The following is a 16,745-nucleotide window of genomic DNA, read 5'->3' on the forward strand; positions in this document are numbered from 1 at the left end:
CTGTCCAAAGTTCACACTAGAGATAGAGATAGATAGATAGATAGATACATACATACATACATATATATATATATATATATATATAGAGAGAGAGAGAGAGAGAGAGAGAATGAGAGAGATGGAGCCTCGGTCATGGTAGGGATCCTTTCAATGTTTCGTAAGGAACTACGGACTGTCGTCCCACTGCTGTCACGGACGTAACGCTGATAATGCGTTTACTAAACATTTATTACATGATTACTACGTGTGTTCTTCCTCGTAAAACTTACAGCGATAAAACGGGTATAATCATTTTACAAGCCTCTGACTTGAAAATGTTTTACTCTTCCGAAATATACATCTTTCCTATGACTTGGGAAAGGAATTCAACGTGATGTACAATCCGAATTGATTTTTGTAAGGAAATTAAGGAGTTTATGTAAAATGACTCTTTTATAGTTGCCCAACGCAAGAATTCCATGGTATATAAATGTCATGTATGCAGTCAGAACAGTGTTTAAGAGTGAATAAATTTCATTTTATCTATAGAAAACAGTTTATTACAAGGTGATTAAGTGAATTTTCCAGGACAAATCGTTATCAATGTAGAGCCCTGGCAATTGTAAAGATTTAATGAGCAAATTCATATCTAACGTGGTTAGGTAGATAACTCAAGGGGTTACTAATTTTTTTTTTTTTTTTTTTTTTTTTTTTTACATTCACTCGCGTCAGGAATGTTGTAAGTAATAAATTTATTGTACATCCATGCTGAGCATTAGCACCTATGCAGTTGTTGTCTTTCAAATCTCCGGTAATTTACATTTCTGTATTACAAAATGGCGTCACAGGTGAATACTCCCGATATTCTTGCCGACGTTATGCCTATGCGCGACAGTAAATATTACACACCCCTTGTATTCAATGATACTATACCGTATAGTCCAGATAATATTTTTTCATTCATTACGGGGGTATATTATGTTCTGAAGTTTCTGATCTTTTACCAATATTCTCAAATTGTGAATGTAAATTGGGTCGTAACAAATTACGTGATAAAATACGGTATTATACAGAATCAAAACGCAATGTAGAATTGCAGAAACAGAATTTATTTTTAGAGAAATGGACAGATATTTGTAGTATTGATAATGTTAATTTGGCATAAAAATGTTTTAATGATAAATTGTTGTATGATTATGAAAATAATATTCCTTTATGTAGAATAAAAAACACCCGAAGTAAACCAAGAAATCCTTGGATTACAAGGTATTTTGAAATCCATAAACACTCGTAATTCTTTGTATAAGTTACATATTCGTAACCCAACTGAATTTAATTTGAATATGTATAAAGTTTATCGAAATAGATTGACAAAATTGATTCGTTTATCCCGTAGATTATATTTTTCTGATAGAATGAAAAAGGTCTCTTCGAATAGCAATGCAACATGGAAAATCATCAAAGAGGTCCTAGGTAGAAAGCCTGATTCTCCGCCAACGGATGATATCGATATCACATTAAACGGCATCAAAATAGATGATCCCAATACGTATGCAAACTCATTTACCTCATTTTTTTGTTAACATCGGTCCGGAACTTGCTACTAAAATTAGTAATGCTTCTGCCCATTTTACAGATTATCTTTTTGACCAAAATCAAGAGTCTATTTATTTCAACCCAACAAGTCCAAGTAAAATTATCAATATCACCAAATTCTTAAATAGGTCAAATTTTGTGGTTTTGATAAAATAAGTATGACGCTTTTGAAAGAAATAGTTTATCCACTCGCAGAACCGTTAAGCCATATTTTTAATCTTTCTTTATTACAAGGTATTTTTCCAGATTTGCTGAAAATAGCTAAAGTCAATCCTATTCATAAAAAAGATGATCCTCATGAAATTAACAATTATCGTCCCATTTCTTTGTTGCCTAGTATATCCAAAATTTTAGATTTTTTTTTATAATAGACTTCTTAAATTTATCAATAAGCATGATTTACTTATTCCCAATCAATATGGTTTCAGAAAGAATTACTCCACTGATTTAGCATTGATACAAATTTATGGTAGAATTACTAGTGCTTTTGCAAATAAAGAACAAGTTGCTGGTATATTTTGTGATTTGAGTAAGGCATTCGACACTCTTTATCATTCTATTTTACTCTCCAAACTTAGTCATTATGGTATTCGGGGACAAGCACTTTTGTGGTTTAAAGATTATCTAACTAATGGAAGGCAATATGTTACTTTTAATGGTTGTGAATCTGATCCCCTTTTAATCAAATGTGGTGTTCCTCAAGGCTCAATTCTGGGCCCACTATTATTTCTTCTTTATGTCAATGATATCATTAATACATCCTCTCTTCTCTCTTTTGTTTTATTTGCTGATGATACCAACATATTTTATTCTCATAAGGATCTTAAGATTTTAAATGATACTTTAAATATTGAGTATCAAATTGGTTTAAGTCTAATAAAATTTCTTTGAATATAAAAAAGACTCATTTCATTTATTTTAAACTTCATTCTCATAATGTAGATACGTTGATACATATTAACATTGATGCTATCCCATTAGAAAAGAAAACAAATTCAAAATTTCTGGAGGAATATATAGATGAAAGTTTGACTTGGAATGAGCATTTGCATCATGTTACAACGTGTATTTCTAAAAATATAGGGATTATTTCTGAGCTGAAATTTTTTCTTCCTCGTTCAACTTTATTTTTATTATATAATTCCTTAATTCTCCCATATATAAGTTATTGCAATGTTATATGGGGAACTTGCGGCTCTACCAAAATAAATTCTATTTTCAAATTACAAAAGAAAGTTATACGTATTTGTACAGGATCGCATTTTCTGGCTCATACTGATTCTTTATATCATGAACTTAAGACATTGGAGGTTTTTTATTTGAATATTATTCAAGTAGCAGTAATTATGTTTAACTCCTATGTGCCAAGTTCGCACGTCCGACTCAGTCGACGGCGTGCCAACTTCGCATATTCTGCTCAACAGACAAAGCCGCCAAAACCGATCGATAAATCGCTAATCACTGCTAATCCTGCGGCACAAAGAAAGCGTTTCTCGTGCTTTTGTTCCTCTAATATACGGCTTGCATTCTATGTGGTGATAGACTATCAAGCGGTGTTTCCAACTAGATTTGCTCGTACATTCTAAGTTTCCGTCACGGTTTTATGTTCAAAAGTCATGCCTTTACAATAAAGTAGGAACTGGTCATTCAAAAGAAAAATTTAAAATAGATTTGTCATACAATTTATATCGAAACAAAGCTTGGCATTCTTCTTTAACTTTGCCTACTATTATGCCCATCTTAACAGAAATTTGTAGAAGTTGTACACATTGGAAAAACAGAATTCTTTCTCAAAGCATGACTTCCTTCATGTCTCAGAATAACGTGGCACACAGGGGGTTTCCACCATGGCACATAAAGAGTTAAATATATACATGATCAACTTCCATCATCGTTTAATAACATGTATAGGTTTAATACTTCTGTCCATTCGTACCCTACTCGTATATGTAGAAATTTCCATCTTTTGAATCCCAAATTATTAATGACACATAAATCTATAATACATTCGGGTCCGGATATAAAGTCCTGCTCAAGTATTTATTCTTTGAAAGCTTCATTAAAACGGTATTTGATACAATCATATTCTCCAAACCAATTAAGATAACAAATATTTATGGTAAATGATTGTCATTTTTTGTCAATCTCTATTTTCTTCCTTCAACTGCATCTTGCATCAACACCTGCAATTGCACTGCACCCACCTGATCACTTTCCTCCAAGAGAGTTGTGTCATTGGATAGTCATTTTATGAGGCCTCCATCCGTTTCAAGCTTAATCGCTTACGATGGTGCTCTCCTGCATTCAATGATTTCTGTTGTTTGCTGAAAAAAAACTGTACATTTTATCTTATGTTTCTGTGTATCTACATTGCTCAATGCAATCACTTATGTGTATCTATTTGTGTACTATTATCGATTTATTTCACTGCACTTGCTATTCTTTGTCTTTGTACTTCGGAAATTTGTATTCAAATTGTATCTGATTGAATGCAGAAATAAAAACAAACAAACAAATATTCCCATTCTATTTTCTTGATCATGGAGCTGTTGTACACAGCTCCATGTGGCCACAGTTGTGTAATGCATCTGGGCTGCGTATAGTTACGTGATCATTTTGTTGCATGTTCTCATTCAGGAATATTATAATAATGTATCTTAATTGAAATTATATTGAAAGTGAAATTGAGACTAAACTGAAATTTAATTTTCAGTTCTGCAAGAGCGACCCATCATCAGCTTGGAGCGCTCGGCGGGAGCGTACCATCACTTTGTGTTTGACATGATCACAATCGAGATATGAATTAAGAGAACAATTACATTTTCAGGCAATGCAGAACTGTTTGCTGAAATGAAAAATGTATATCACTTGTAAAGTTTAACTATGTATATCACATCGAACATAAAAAAGAAAGGTAATTTTAGGGGGGGGAGTGGTCAAAGTGCTTATCAAATGTCTTTGATTTTGTTAGTCTTTCTTAGCATATGTAAAGAATGTAGTTTCTAATATTGTCTTTGGCACACATTTAAGCTTAGTCTTTTGTGTTTTTCCAATGTGTGTGTGTAATAACATATTAGACTAGCCGAATGGGTTCCTATGGACACGTGCATGTTTATGTTTAAGAAATTATATATATATATATATATATATATATATATATATATTATAATAATACAATACATTAATAAGGCGCTTAATACGGAAATTTCTAAGACCAAAATAATACAAAAATACAAAAATAGACACAGTGTATAAATACGATAAGTACTGAAAATCAAACTCAGTGTGCACCTCCATCGACCGACCCACAACTGGACCATTCCAAAGGACTGTCTACTAAAAAGATAAGTCTTCAGCAGAGTCTCAAAGTGGCTTGAGGTATGTAGGCAGGAAGAGAATTCCAGAGAGAAGGGGCATTTGTAGAAAAAGCACGATCACCATATATTTGTGCAAGTACGAGGTCCAGGAGTCAGTTGTACTGTAGAGGAAGAACGGAGGGATCTTGAGGAAGTAATGGAACGTAAAGAAACAAGATCTGTGAGATACTTGGGGGTCTTGCCCATTCAGAATTTTGTACGTAAGCAGAAGAACTTTAAAAGATATGCGATGACGTAGGGGAATCCATTGGAGAGAACGGAGGATTGGAGTTATGTGCTCGGATTTCCTGGAGGGGGAGACAAGTCTTGTGGCAGAATTTTGTACCCGTTGAAGTGGGAATAAATGTGTCTGAGGTAGATAAAAAAGTATGGAATTACAATAATCTAGATGACAAGAAACAAATGCATGACTTAATTTGGCAGTTGTAGGTCGGTCAAGGTAGTTTCCTTATCTTCCCAATATATTATAAATAAATAAATAAATATATATATATATATATACATATACAAGCTGCATATATCTGACTCTTGTTCATTGTAGATTGCAGTGTCATGATTGTCTTCTGAATATGTTTACACTCATTCGTTATTTCTTTTTACTTGTGTTTTTTACAGCTTCATATCGATATGTGCATGCATGTCAGATATCTTTATCTTCTGTTTTGCTTAAACCCCGTGGAAGGGTAGAGAGAATATGTTTTGTATATTTTATGTCACAAAGGGTTATAATAACGTACAAAAAGATGCGATTTTATAGCGATTTCACTACAATTGCAAAGCCATTTCGAGATGTTTCGAACCATATTGAATGGATGCAAATTAAAGTTAATATATGAAGAGCTTGCTTCCAAACGGCGCTATATCCATCATTTTCAATGGATTAAACGTCTTTTTGAAGCACATGAAAATATATATATATATATATATATAATATATATATATAGGCTGATTCTTTGTATGTGGTTTCCTTTAGAATGCAATTTTCTTTTTCATTTTATACGTAGATATTAGGCACGACAGACTGGTTATAAGAAAAGGTTTTAAAATGCCAACACAATGCCGTATATAACAAGGTCTGGCTAACTGCTAAGTTATACGCCATGTATACTCAGCGTATTACGCGTTAGTGGGTAAAATAAAGGGTAGATTACAATGGACACTGCGGCTGAGCGAAGTTTGGCAACGACAGAGCTCCACGAAGATCTCGGGACCAGTTTTGACCAATCACAGGCCTCAAAACGCATATGCCGAAAACCAAGTTGGCTAGAATCTATTTATATTAGTCTGCACTGACACTTCGACATTTAAGAAAATGTTTTTTGTAGACACAGATGTTCAATTTTTACAAGGTCAAGATCGCACAATATAGACAAATAATACATAGGATACATGCCTAGAATTTTATTTTCTTTGGCACTTATCTATCATTCAATTTTTATCAATTTTTAGTACACATGTATCGCTTTGATAGTTTCGAAGATCTATGGCTGCAAGTGGACCTGTTTTTGTTGCAATTTTCGTCGGGTTGTTTCCTACTTTGACTGGATTAAAAACCTAGTTTTCGTCGAAGCTCCATGGCCCGAATTCACGAAGGTGGTTTAGAGTAATATACCATGGTTTACGACTTTTTTGTCTGCGTAAACAACGACCGACATTATTGCGTACGCCAACATGCGTCAAGTAACAAACGCGCGTTGATACGCGCATGTCAAAGTTACGTATATTTCACCCTTATTTAGACTATGGTTACACCATGGTCTAAATCCAAACCATCTTCGTGAATTCGAGCCGATTAGTCGCTGTCCTTAGAGGAGAACAGGAAGCTCTAGATTTGCGACGCGAACGGTTGAGACAAGATTACGATGCGTGCTCCTCTCGGAATTGAGCGGACGCGAAAATGGCCCATAAGTCGTCTTGAAAACTCAGACGACGCGAGCTATAAATAGATCGATTTTGATAAGCAATTTTGCGCATGTGCAAAACATTTTTTTTCCTTTGGACTTCCGAGGCGCTAAAATCTTGAGCTCCTCATTATCAATGTCCGCAATAGTTGGGATATGAGTGGTGTGGCTATTATACTTGCTAGAATATATCCATTCTTGAAAACGAATTTATTGACACGGCTCGTCATGTGCCAAATAATGACGTGTAAGTATTACAAATAACAGCAGAAACAAATGGTGCACTTTAGATCTAGCCATTTATTTGCGAAACTATAATCTCAAAATGTTCTTTTTCTTTTGTGGCAAGCATTGCCACATTCAGTAAATGCATCCGGTTAATTTCAGCAAAACACAGGAATAAGCTAAGCTCATTAGCACTTTCAAAGTTACTGACCAATCTTAAAATGCTGATATATCTCAGAAAGTTATGAAATGCATTGAAAAAGTTCCAAGCGTTCAATTTCAAAAATGTACTTGTACAAAAAGCTATGCTATATTTTTCTCAATCGTTTGGAACACAACTACTTTAGCCAGGATATTTCTGTCGAAAGCAGTTGTCTCAATTGAATTATCTTCTGTTTCTGACTTAGCATCGAAACCTTTGACATATGCACAGAACAGAGGTTGTGCAAATAATTTCATAAATCACTTTTACTATACCAATCCGATCCTATTAATCCTAGCTTAGCTAATCTTAAAAATGAAACGTGAAAGTGAAATCATCTTAAGTCAGTTAATAGGCAATGATATACTTGATGGATTATGATCTAATTGTGAGTATTGATAACAAAGCCTTGTCTCCACAGGAACATCGTTCAAAATCTGTGTAATGCGATATAGTATCATTCTTATAGAAATAGAAGAAGTAGCCCTAGTGGTACTACAACCCAATAATTAATATCGGTCGTGTACATCAACTCTCTGTCAATTATGAAAAACACACAAACAAAGGTCTGGTAGTATAATATGGCAAATCAGATCTTTTTGGATCTATAGTTTCTCAATTTCAATCTCATTTAAGTGTTGTATATCTCTGTTCCAAAATTGTTCCAAAAATGTTCCAAAATGTAATGAAAGTTTGAATGGTTTAAAAAATACTTAACATTATTTTCTCCTAACGTCTTGTATGAAATCGTACGATGATATATTTCGCAGTTTTGGGGAAATAAATGAAAAAATAACATCATGTCACTCGAAAATACGCTCTCCTTTTCAACGGAGAATTTTGGAATTTTCGGGGTCCAAATAGCTCTGGCGGTCTATTGTTTTTCGCTCCGCCATCAAAAGAAAAAAAATGTTTCCAGTTTTGTCATTCTGAGGAAATGTTTGAATTCCTTTTACCAGTTTAGGAAAGTAATCCGATTTTCAGGCGTGGCCAAAAGGTGACGCAATCATGGACTTTAATACACAGACAGTAGAGAGCGATACAAGCAAATGAGACCGTCTTTGTCTTAACTTTTAGAGACACGGACGGAAGCATACTTTGCGGCCAAAAACATAAGTGCACACTCTAAAGCACCAGAGCCTCTTCTGCCTTCCTGGCATCGCGGCTCCATCGGTCCCCACCTCCAGCCACTGAGAGATTCGACCGCTGCACATCCCGCGGATGATAGGTCCGTTGGCGGCCTGGACGTAGCTAGCCGGAATTGTTCCTGCGACACGGTAATTCTCTGTTTCCATCTTGCTCGAGACCAGGTCTATGACCTGAATGAACAAACAGTCGATGTGAGGGGGAAAATAAAGTACTCTGTAAGATTAATTAAATAAACTCAAATCAAGATCAACTATACGGAACACACACACACACACACACACACACACACATACAGATTAGAAGCAGGCATGTGTAATAGATGGAGGCAGAACTTTGAGAGACAGTGCTTGTGTTGAGAGGCCAACGGATCAACAGGCACTTAAGTATAATAGATTTTCCACATATCAAACAGGATGTCAAGTTGGATCTTCCTTTTCAACGTAAATTCCAAACACTGATTGGTCCGAATTCACGAAGTTGGTACAATTGACACCATGGTTTAAACCATGCACAAAGACGGTAGATTTGTGTCTACCGTCGCATGACCTATTTCGTTAAGTAATCAGTCATTTCGTCGATTTCGTCGACGAAATGTTCATTTCGTTTAAAAATGTTCATATTACGTAGACGAAATGATTATTATGTCGACGAAATTATCATTTCGTAACGAAATAGGACATGCGACACCGAGCACCTCATACAAAATTACGGCCTTTTTACATGGTTTAAACCATTGTTCCACCTTCGGAAATTCAGGCCATTAAGTTTCAAAACGGCAGATAATATGGACGACTGTTGCGACAAAGATTGTCGCCCCTACACGGATTGTCGCCCCCGTCACGGATTGTCGTCTGGCGACAATCCGTGACGCTTGTGAAGTTCCCAATTTTTGACCTCGATGGCGACAATCCATGATACTTCCCGTAACCATGTGATTAACTCCCTCAAACCTCTTCAATTGAATTATTTCACACACATGCAAACAAACTCATATGCACAAAAATATTTTAGATTATATCATACATAATCCATCTTTAAAAATAGATACAGGAACCATGTAAAATCAATCAAGCAGGAAAAATACAAAAATGAGACCCAGCTCCCAAAGTACATCTGGAGCTTGAATGACAAACATGCAATCTTCGCACTAACGTGGGACATCAAAAAAAAAAGAAAAAAAAAAGGTCAAACCTAACTCAAGAGTGGCCTGTGCAATCTGTGCGGTCATAATCATTCGAAACAAAAACCGCTCAACAGAAGGTCCGAAGTCATTATCAAAATGTAGACACAGGAACAGGCAAATCATCCAACCGTCAAGCCACGGAACTCTACACACAGTGTTCTGTGCGTCAAGTCCATCTACCGCGCCACATAACAAAAGCCAGTCTGCCTGAAGATCGCCCCGCTGCGTGAAAGCGCCGGTAGGGGACAAGACGCCAAAGCATACGTACGCCTATTGTTAGACATGCACACACACTAACATGCACGTGTATTCACAATAGCACACATAAACTTTTTAATGATACCTGATTATGTTCCTTGTTCCTGGTGAAGTTCTTTGCCGTCTGTGCCAGTTTGTCTTCAAGGGCGAAACCCGCGCACGTATTTTGATCATGAATATTCATGAACACCACATTCTGCCGGAAGAATTTTTAGAAACAATTTTGATATATGTAGTTAAAAAGTTCATACAGACTTCATGAGGATGCGTCAGAAAAAAAAACACAACAGGACGAACTCGCAGTCTTTTTCCTGCGACATGATGATTTGTCTAGTTATCTGGGAATATTAATGGGGGTGAGGAAACCTTTCATACTTATCATTAAACAAAACTGTCCTTGCATATGACTTCAAAAAAAAAAACCTATGTAATTTTCAAGGTAAATTGATGATATTGCTATTACACCCAAAGAGTCGCGACTATTGATTAATATGAACCTATGAGGAGGACCGGTGGAACTGCAACAGGTGGGTCGAAAGTTGTGGAATATCCCCCTCCCATGTATTTGTTTTGTTTTCCTGGGATGGTGGTCTAAAAGCTCTCATATATTTCATTCCTTTCAATTTATAGACACGTCAAGAGTGTGAAAAACATCTTGCGAAAATTCAAGATCCAAGATTCATGTCATTTTATTGTCATGCACTCAGGCATAAAAATCGTCATACAAAATATATGAAGAGTTTGTTTGCAAAAACCGATAAGTCCATTTTTGAAGACTTTGAAGTGCGGTCTCTGTCATAAAGTACAAAATAATACCTTTTAAATGATATATTGGTCACTACATATAAAGGTACATTTTTGAAGTTATGATCAAAAGAAACAACAATTTTCTTATTATTCTCTTTATCTTCCTTGACCTTTAATCGCAATTATAAAATGGGTTCAAGAATGTAGCCAATAGGAAGCGCTGAAATGAGTGCTTTGGTTACTCAGTCCCATTGCACTGCGTGTTAAATCCTATTGCCGATCGTCTGTGCGCGCGGCGGCTCCTTTGAATTGCATGCATACGCGCTGTCAATCCTGTAAACAACTTCTAGTTCGGACTGCCGGCCGGCCTTTCTTCCCTTGTGCATAACATGTGTGGCGTACGTATCATACGTACAGTGTACAGTAGACCAAGCGTTGTGGGACCGGACGCGTACATGGAGTCACTTTGAAGGGCAAATCCAACGATTTAGCAGGTTCATTCTCACGCCGTTTTCAGAGTATGTTGTCTAGTAGGCCTATATGAGGAGTCTATATCAAGTCTTTAAGGTAAAGGGTGCATATTCTATGTAAAATAAGTAAGTTTTCATGCGGGAACTTAAGTGTCCGGAAACCCAACTCCCCATCATACTTATATACACTGTATGTGCGGGATTTCCGAGTGCGACGTGCGTAAATGTTTGGGACGAACATCTTCGGACGTCTTGACCCACAAAGGTACGTGAAAAACGCTGAAAAATGCTGTTAGTTTTCGAATTTTCGACCCATTTTATAAAACAAATGATGCACAGGATTATTTCGTGGCGTTAGTGGAGGCGTAGCTCACTCTCGGGTATTTACAATTGTGAAACATGCACGAGGCGAAGCCGAGTGCATGTTGCACTACATTGTAAATACCCTCGAGTGCACTATACGCCTACACTAACGCACTCTATCCTGTGCATCATTTGTATAATATCTCCATTTGGCAAATATGGACTTATCGGTTTTTGCGAACAAACTCTTCATATGCAAAAGAAAACAGAACAATACAACTAAATGACCAATACACGTTGACAAAAATACATAATTCAACTCACTGAATATTGCACTTTGTCCCCGTGCATGTGTGTTCTGTTTCAAACAATTTTGATTTTAACAATTCGTCAAATACAGCGATAATGAAGATAACGCACATGGACCGAGACCCTACCACGTAAACACTCACCACACATCCAACAGAAAACGAACCATAACGAATCAAAAAGATCCACAGTGCACAATTTGCACAAAATGACAAATAATTTTTTTTTAAAAAGTCGACTCAAAGAGGAAGGAATGAACAAAGAAATGAAACGAAAGATGAGACGAAAAATGGAGACCGTACAGTCGCCGAAGTGGACGATTCCATTGTTATTTGTATCACATTTTATGTAAAGGTACTTTATCATGTTGGTATTGCACGTCATGAAAAAAAAAAACAAAGTAAATATAGAGGTAGCAGCCCGAAATCAAACTCACCCGATCGTAGTCGATCGCGATCGTGGCCGGCGAACTGCCGCTGAAGTTACCAGGAGCGTTGATGAGAACAGTGTTGAGGGCGCTGTTGTAGGTCATGGTTTCGGAGGCGGACTCCCCGTTTCTACCCCTCAGCTCCACGTGCCCAGTCTGCAAATCACGTGATCAGTTATTGTCAGTATGAGTTTGAGTTTGAGTTTGAGTTTATTCATTTAACAACGGTAAAAAGCTTGCAATCAGCTAAAAGTTACGTGAAATGATAACAAAACATAAGAATCATACAATGCAGAAAATGCAAATAAGAACGTGAAATAATCATTGCAAACGAACGCCAAAAAAAGTCACAAAGTCACAAAGTCACAAAGTATACAAAGTATAACATGAAAGAGTAATATCAAAAGTATATACAATGAACAAAAGAAATCAAAACGAGAACTAAGGAAGATAATTATACAGAAATATACAAAGGTTGGAAAAATGGACAATCATACCAGCACTATGCAAACAGATTTAGACGTTCTAAAATAACAGACGAGCTTTTAACTAGACGGGATGTGGGGGGTCAAATGATTTGACAGACCTGTTCTACGAGAAAATATTTAGATGTACAGAATTAATACTTGGATATAAGTTGAATGTAAATTATTGCACTCATACAGATCTTTTCTTCATTTCTGTTATAAATAATTTAATATCATTAATTGTCCTAAGAGCTGTAGGGAGACTATTAAAAAGCTGAGAAACGTTTAATAATATAATTTACTTTTTCTTAGAAAATTGGTTCGTGATTTTGGAAGAACAACAGTTGTGTTTTCATTTCGGAGATTGTAATAAGGCTGAGATCTAAACTGAATCCTGGAAGACTGTGAATCAGGACGAGGTTATGGAGCAATTTAAAGATGATTGTCAGGGCCTGAATCTCCCGTCGATTTTTCAATGGTTTGACATCGTGGTACTGTGTACAGAGCTTCTCTATTGAAACGACCATCAACTCCCAGTTTGTAAACACAGCCTTGAGTCTACAGGGTGAGTCTGTTATTATGACGTAGCGACTTGTGTTTGAGCACGATATTAGAAGGTTCAGCCAATATTCTGATTCTTTTCAAAAATCAGTTTCTGTGAAACTTTTATCAGATAAGATGGTACTGCATAGAGGACTGAGAGGCACAATTTTAACGTACATGTATAAGAAACCGTCCAATACATCAATATACACTCAGCAAAATAAAAAGAAAGTGAACACTTTTTTAAGTTTATATTTCTCATAGAGAATTTGGCTGAATATTAATATTTTATATACCAGGTTAAAGATAATTAAATTGGCTTTCAACCTGGTAGGTCAATAAAAAAAGGCAAACTCTACGCATGAGTGGACACATTCGTTGTTCTCTTTCATAGCACAAAAGTAAGAATTGCAAAAATGGACAAGTTTTCATTCATGCGTTCGTGCTCTTCCACGTAGCAATGACAGCAAAATACAAGTCAAAACAAAAGAAAATATTAAGTTTCAAAAATCATCCTGTGATCTCTGTAATAACTTTGTATCCCGCAAAGACAAAGAAAGGCAAAAAAATGATGAAGAATCTTGTGTCAAATCCAAATGTAAATGGCATGAAAGAGGCAATAGTAACAAAAATGGAAGAAATTTCAAAATGTTATCACTGGTTATTTCAAATTAAGAACTGATTTAAAAAAAAATGATATTTGGTTCATGAATATGTCTCATGAATTCTTAAATTCCTAAATCAAAAGAATGAAAATAAAGAAATTCTGTCTATTTAATCACCTTTGCGGCTTTCTCCCTGTGTCATTTGAAGTTTGATTTGACAGAAAACTCTGATCTTTCCCCTTAAGTTTCCCACTTTGTTAGTGTTTCAGGATAGAAAGACATACAAGAAGACGAAATTTTGCTATTTCATTCATGTCTCTCATTATGTTCTTTTGTTATCATTGCTATATTGAAGGGCGTTTGCAAATGAACAACAAAATGTCAATTTTTGTCATTTTTACTTTCGTGTCTTGAAGCACAAAAATCAATGTGTTCACTCATGCATGAAATTTAACTTTGTATTAACCTACAAGTTTGACAGCCAATTAAATAATCTTTAATATGGTTTATAACACAATGATTTTGATCAAAATATTCTATGGAAACTATTGTGTGCTGGAAAAAGTGTTTACTTTCTTTTTTGTGGAGCGTAGATCGGTAAACTGTTTCTTTAACAAACTTGTTATGACGACATGAAAATAAACCAAGTAATGCAGTTTGATCATATAAAAATAAAGTTCCTTATTGATTAATTTTGGTTAAAATTTTGAGTAGATGTTAATTTCATTTCAGAGAAAAACAATAGTCTCACTATCTATACCTATTTTGTCGTTTACGCTTTCTCGGTTTTCGTCAAACGTTTGTAAATGTAATCTGCATTTAAGAAATGTCATGCCATCGTAAAATATGATTATCTGCGTAATGTCAGTTTCCAAAATATGGCCTTATAACCACAGTGGAAAACACAAAACAATATTATTCTAAGGTTGAATTAAGGCTACGAAATATTTGGGGAAAAATATTATGGTCATTTTCACCAAGACCATAATCAAAATGGAATTTATAAACTATAGTGTCTTTGAACTCACAGAATCATGATCCAGGACTTGATCGCGTGCCCCAGCAGGGCGACTATTGTTGGTTGGTTGCTGACAGTGAGCACTCCCCTTGTGAGCCATTGCAGTGATTGTGATGGCACCGGCTACAAGCAGAGCTGTGATGAGTACAGCGGTACAGGGGATCCTCCACAAGGCGAAACGCGAGCCTCTTGGTGGCGCCGTATCTGCCCCCATCTTGGCGTATGGTGGCAGAGCCGAGGGAATGTCGCACTAAGGTAGGCAAAAGAAGGGGGAGGAGGAGGGGGAGGGGAGGGGAGGGGTAAGTTTGAGGTATTTGGGCGTGAAAGTTTGAATGAAAAGAAGTGAACTCTGGAGGTTTTAAAGGGAAGGTATCGTAGGTTTGTTAACGTGATGATTCAGCCTTTAATTTTCCTCGAGATATTTATAATCCACTTCAAATAAAATGTTAAATAGCATAATGAATTTTAAGAGGAAATCAAGGTTTACTATAAATCATCAAGCATCAATAACAAACTCTGAATTCAACTTTCAATTATATGCACTTTCATATGTCGTAAGTTTTCAAATTATCTCGAAAAATCATCATCAACAGAAGTCGGAAAAGATAGATGTATACATATATTCCATTAGCAAAATATATTGCATTACCAAACTTACAAATAATTACCTAAGCAATTATGCAGTGGAAGGACAGCCAATATAAGTAAATGCTTGAACACGTGGCAGCCCAGGAAACCTTTCTCCGTATACACGTTTAATTTACCAGAATGGAGAGAGAGAAAAAAAAATGTTCTCCAAAACACAAATAAAGCAGATGCGAATAATGCTATCAAATCATTTCTGTGACATGAAGTCAGATTAAAAGCTTGCCTGTGATCCTGATTTCTCCATGGTGAAATCGTAGTTGATGAAAGGCCGTCAGTGGAAGAAAGTCGCAAGGTCGACAGTTGAAGGAGTTGGTTGTAGTTCTGCTCACGGTCATCAGCTGCCTGATGAAACGACACTGCAAGTTCGCTTGATTTATAACAAAACGCTTGGGCGCGGCCTTGTAAAAAATCAAATTTCACTCAAATTCTTCGTGCTCTGATTGGTTGGAACCAAATCAATGGAGCGCATATCTAAATCTGGCTTTCGTTCAATATGATCTCAAGTTTCACTGAAAATCCGTCCTTGGACATGATGTTTTATTCTCCATATTCCCCCTCAACCTAAATGTATCAATGGGTATTTGGCAAAGCTATGAAGTATTAAATGTTAATGGTAGGTTCCTTGGGTAAAGCGGTGTCAACACTGTAGAGGCTTCCCTGGATTAAAAAAGAAGAAGACATTATTACCATTATCAATGTTATCCTTTTGTTTCACTATCATTATTATCATGATCATGATCATTATCATTATCATTATCATTACTATTATCATTATTCCTATCATTATCTTTTTTTCATCTTGAATCCTACTACTATTCCGAATCTGGATACAAGCAACACAGATCTCTCCAGTCACCCAGGCCAAACAGCATCATCATTAACTATACCTTCGGATGAATTTCTTTTTTCTTTGCAAAATATTGAACTAGTTAGGTTTGGATCAGTATTATTGTGTCATTATCTACCATCGTCAAATCATTTGTCCGAAATATAGTGGATAATTATCTAAACTGCAATGTAAACGAGAAGCTACAACCTTTTTCCCTATGTGTAATACACAGATTGTGCAGTTGCTCGGCGCGGTCGGCTCGTGGGGAAACCAGTCCTCAATAAAAGACCATGTTGATATAGGGACAAATACACGGATACGCTCGTCAGATCGACAGATAACAATATCAAATCAAAATCATACCACTAACTGTTAACAGAGCCTTACTTTCCTCACATAAAACCTGAAAGATTTAATCCTTCTTTTATTGTAAGCTCCCTGAGCCTCACGAAAAGAGGGTATCAATCATTCACTGCATTGTAAAGCTAGTTCCGAGTTCCACTTTGCGC

The 16,745-nt window shown here is 36.0% G+C and overlaps 1 protein-coding gene across 1 annotated transcript; it reads right to left on the minus strand.

Moving 5' to 3' along the window:
- Positions 1 to 7,135: 7,135 nt before the first annotated feature.
- On the minus strand, positions 7,136 to 15,754 carry LOC139714298 (uncharacterized). Its single transcript, XM_071626013.1, has 5 exons — positions 15,631 to 15,754; positions 14,770 to 15,009; positions 12,136 to 12,282; positions 9,956 to 10,066; positions 7,136 to 8,599 (listed from the first exon to the last, which is right to left on the minus strand). The coding sequence occupies exons 1-5, from the start codon at positions 15,649 to 15,651 to the stop codon at positions 8,354 to 8,356; spliced, it is 765 nt and encodes a 254-aa protein (XP_071482114.1). The 5' UTR covers positions 15,652 to 15,754; the 3' UTR covers positions 7,136 to 8,353.
- Positions 15,755 to 16,745: the final 991 nt, after the last annotated feature.

The sequence above is a fragment of the Diadema antillarum genome, unplaced genomic scaffold, assembly GCF_040938485.1.
Source record: "Diadema antillarum isolate AM-2024a unplaced genomic scaffold, OU_Dant_1.0 seq00002227_RagTag, whole genome shotgun sequence".
In the NCBI taxonomy this organism is placed as follows: domain Eukaryota; kingdom Metazoa; phylum Echinodermata; class Echinoidea; order Diadematoida; family Diadematidae; genus Diadema; species Diadema antillarum.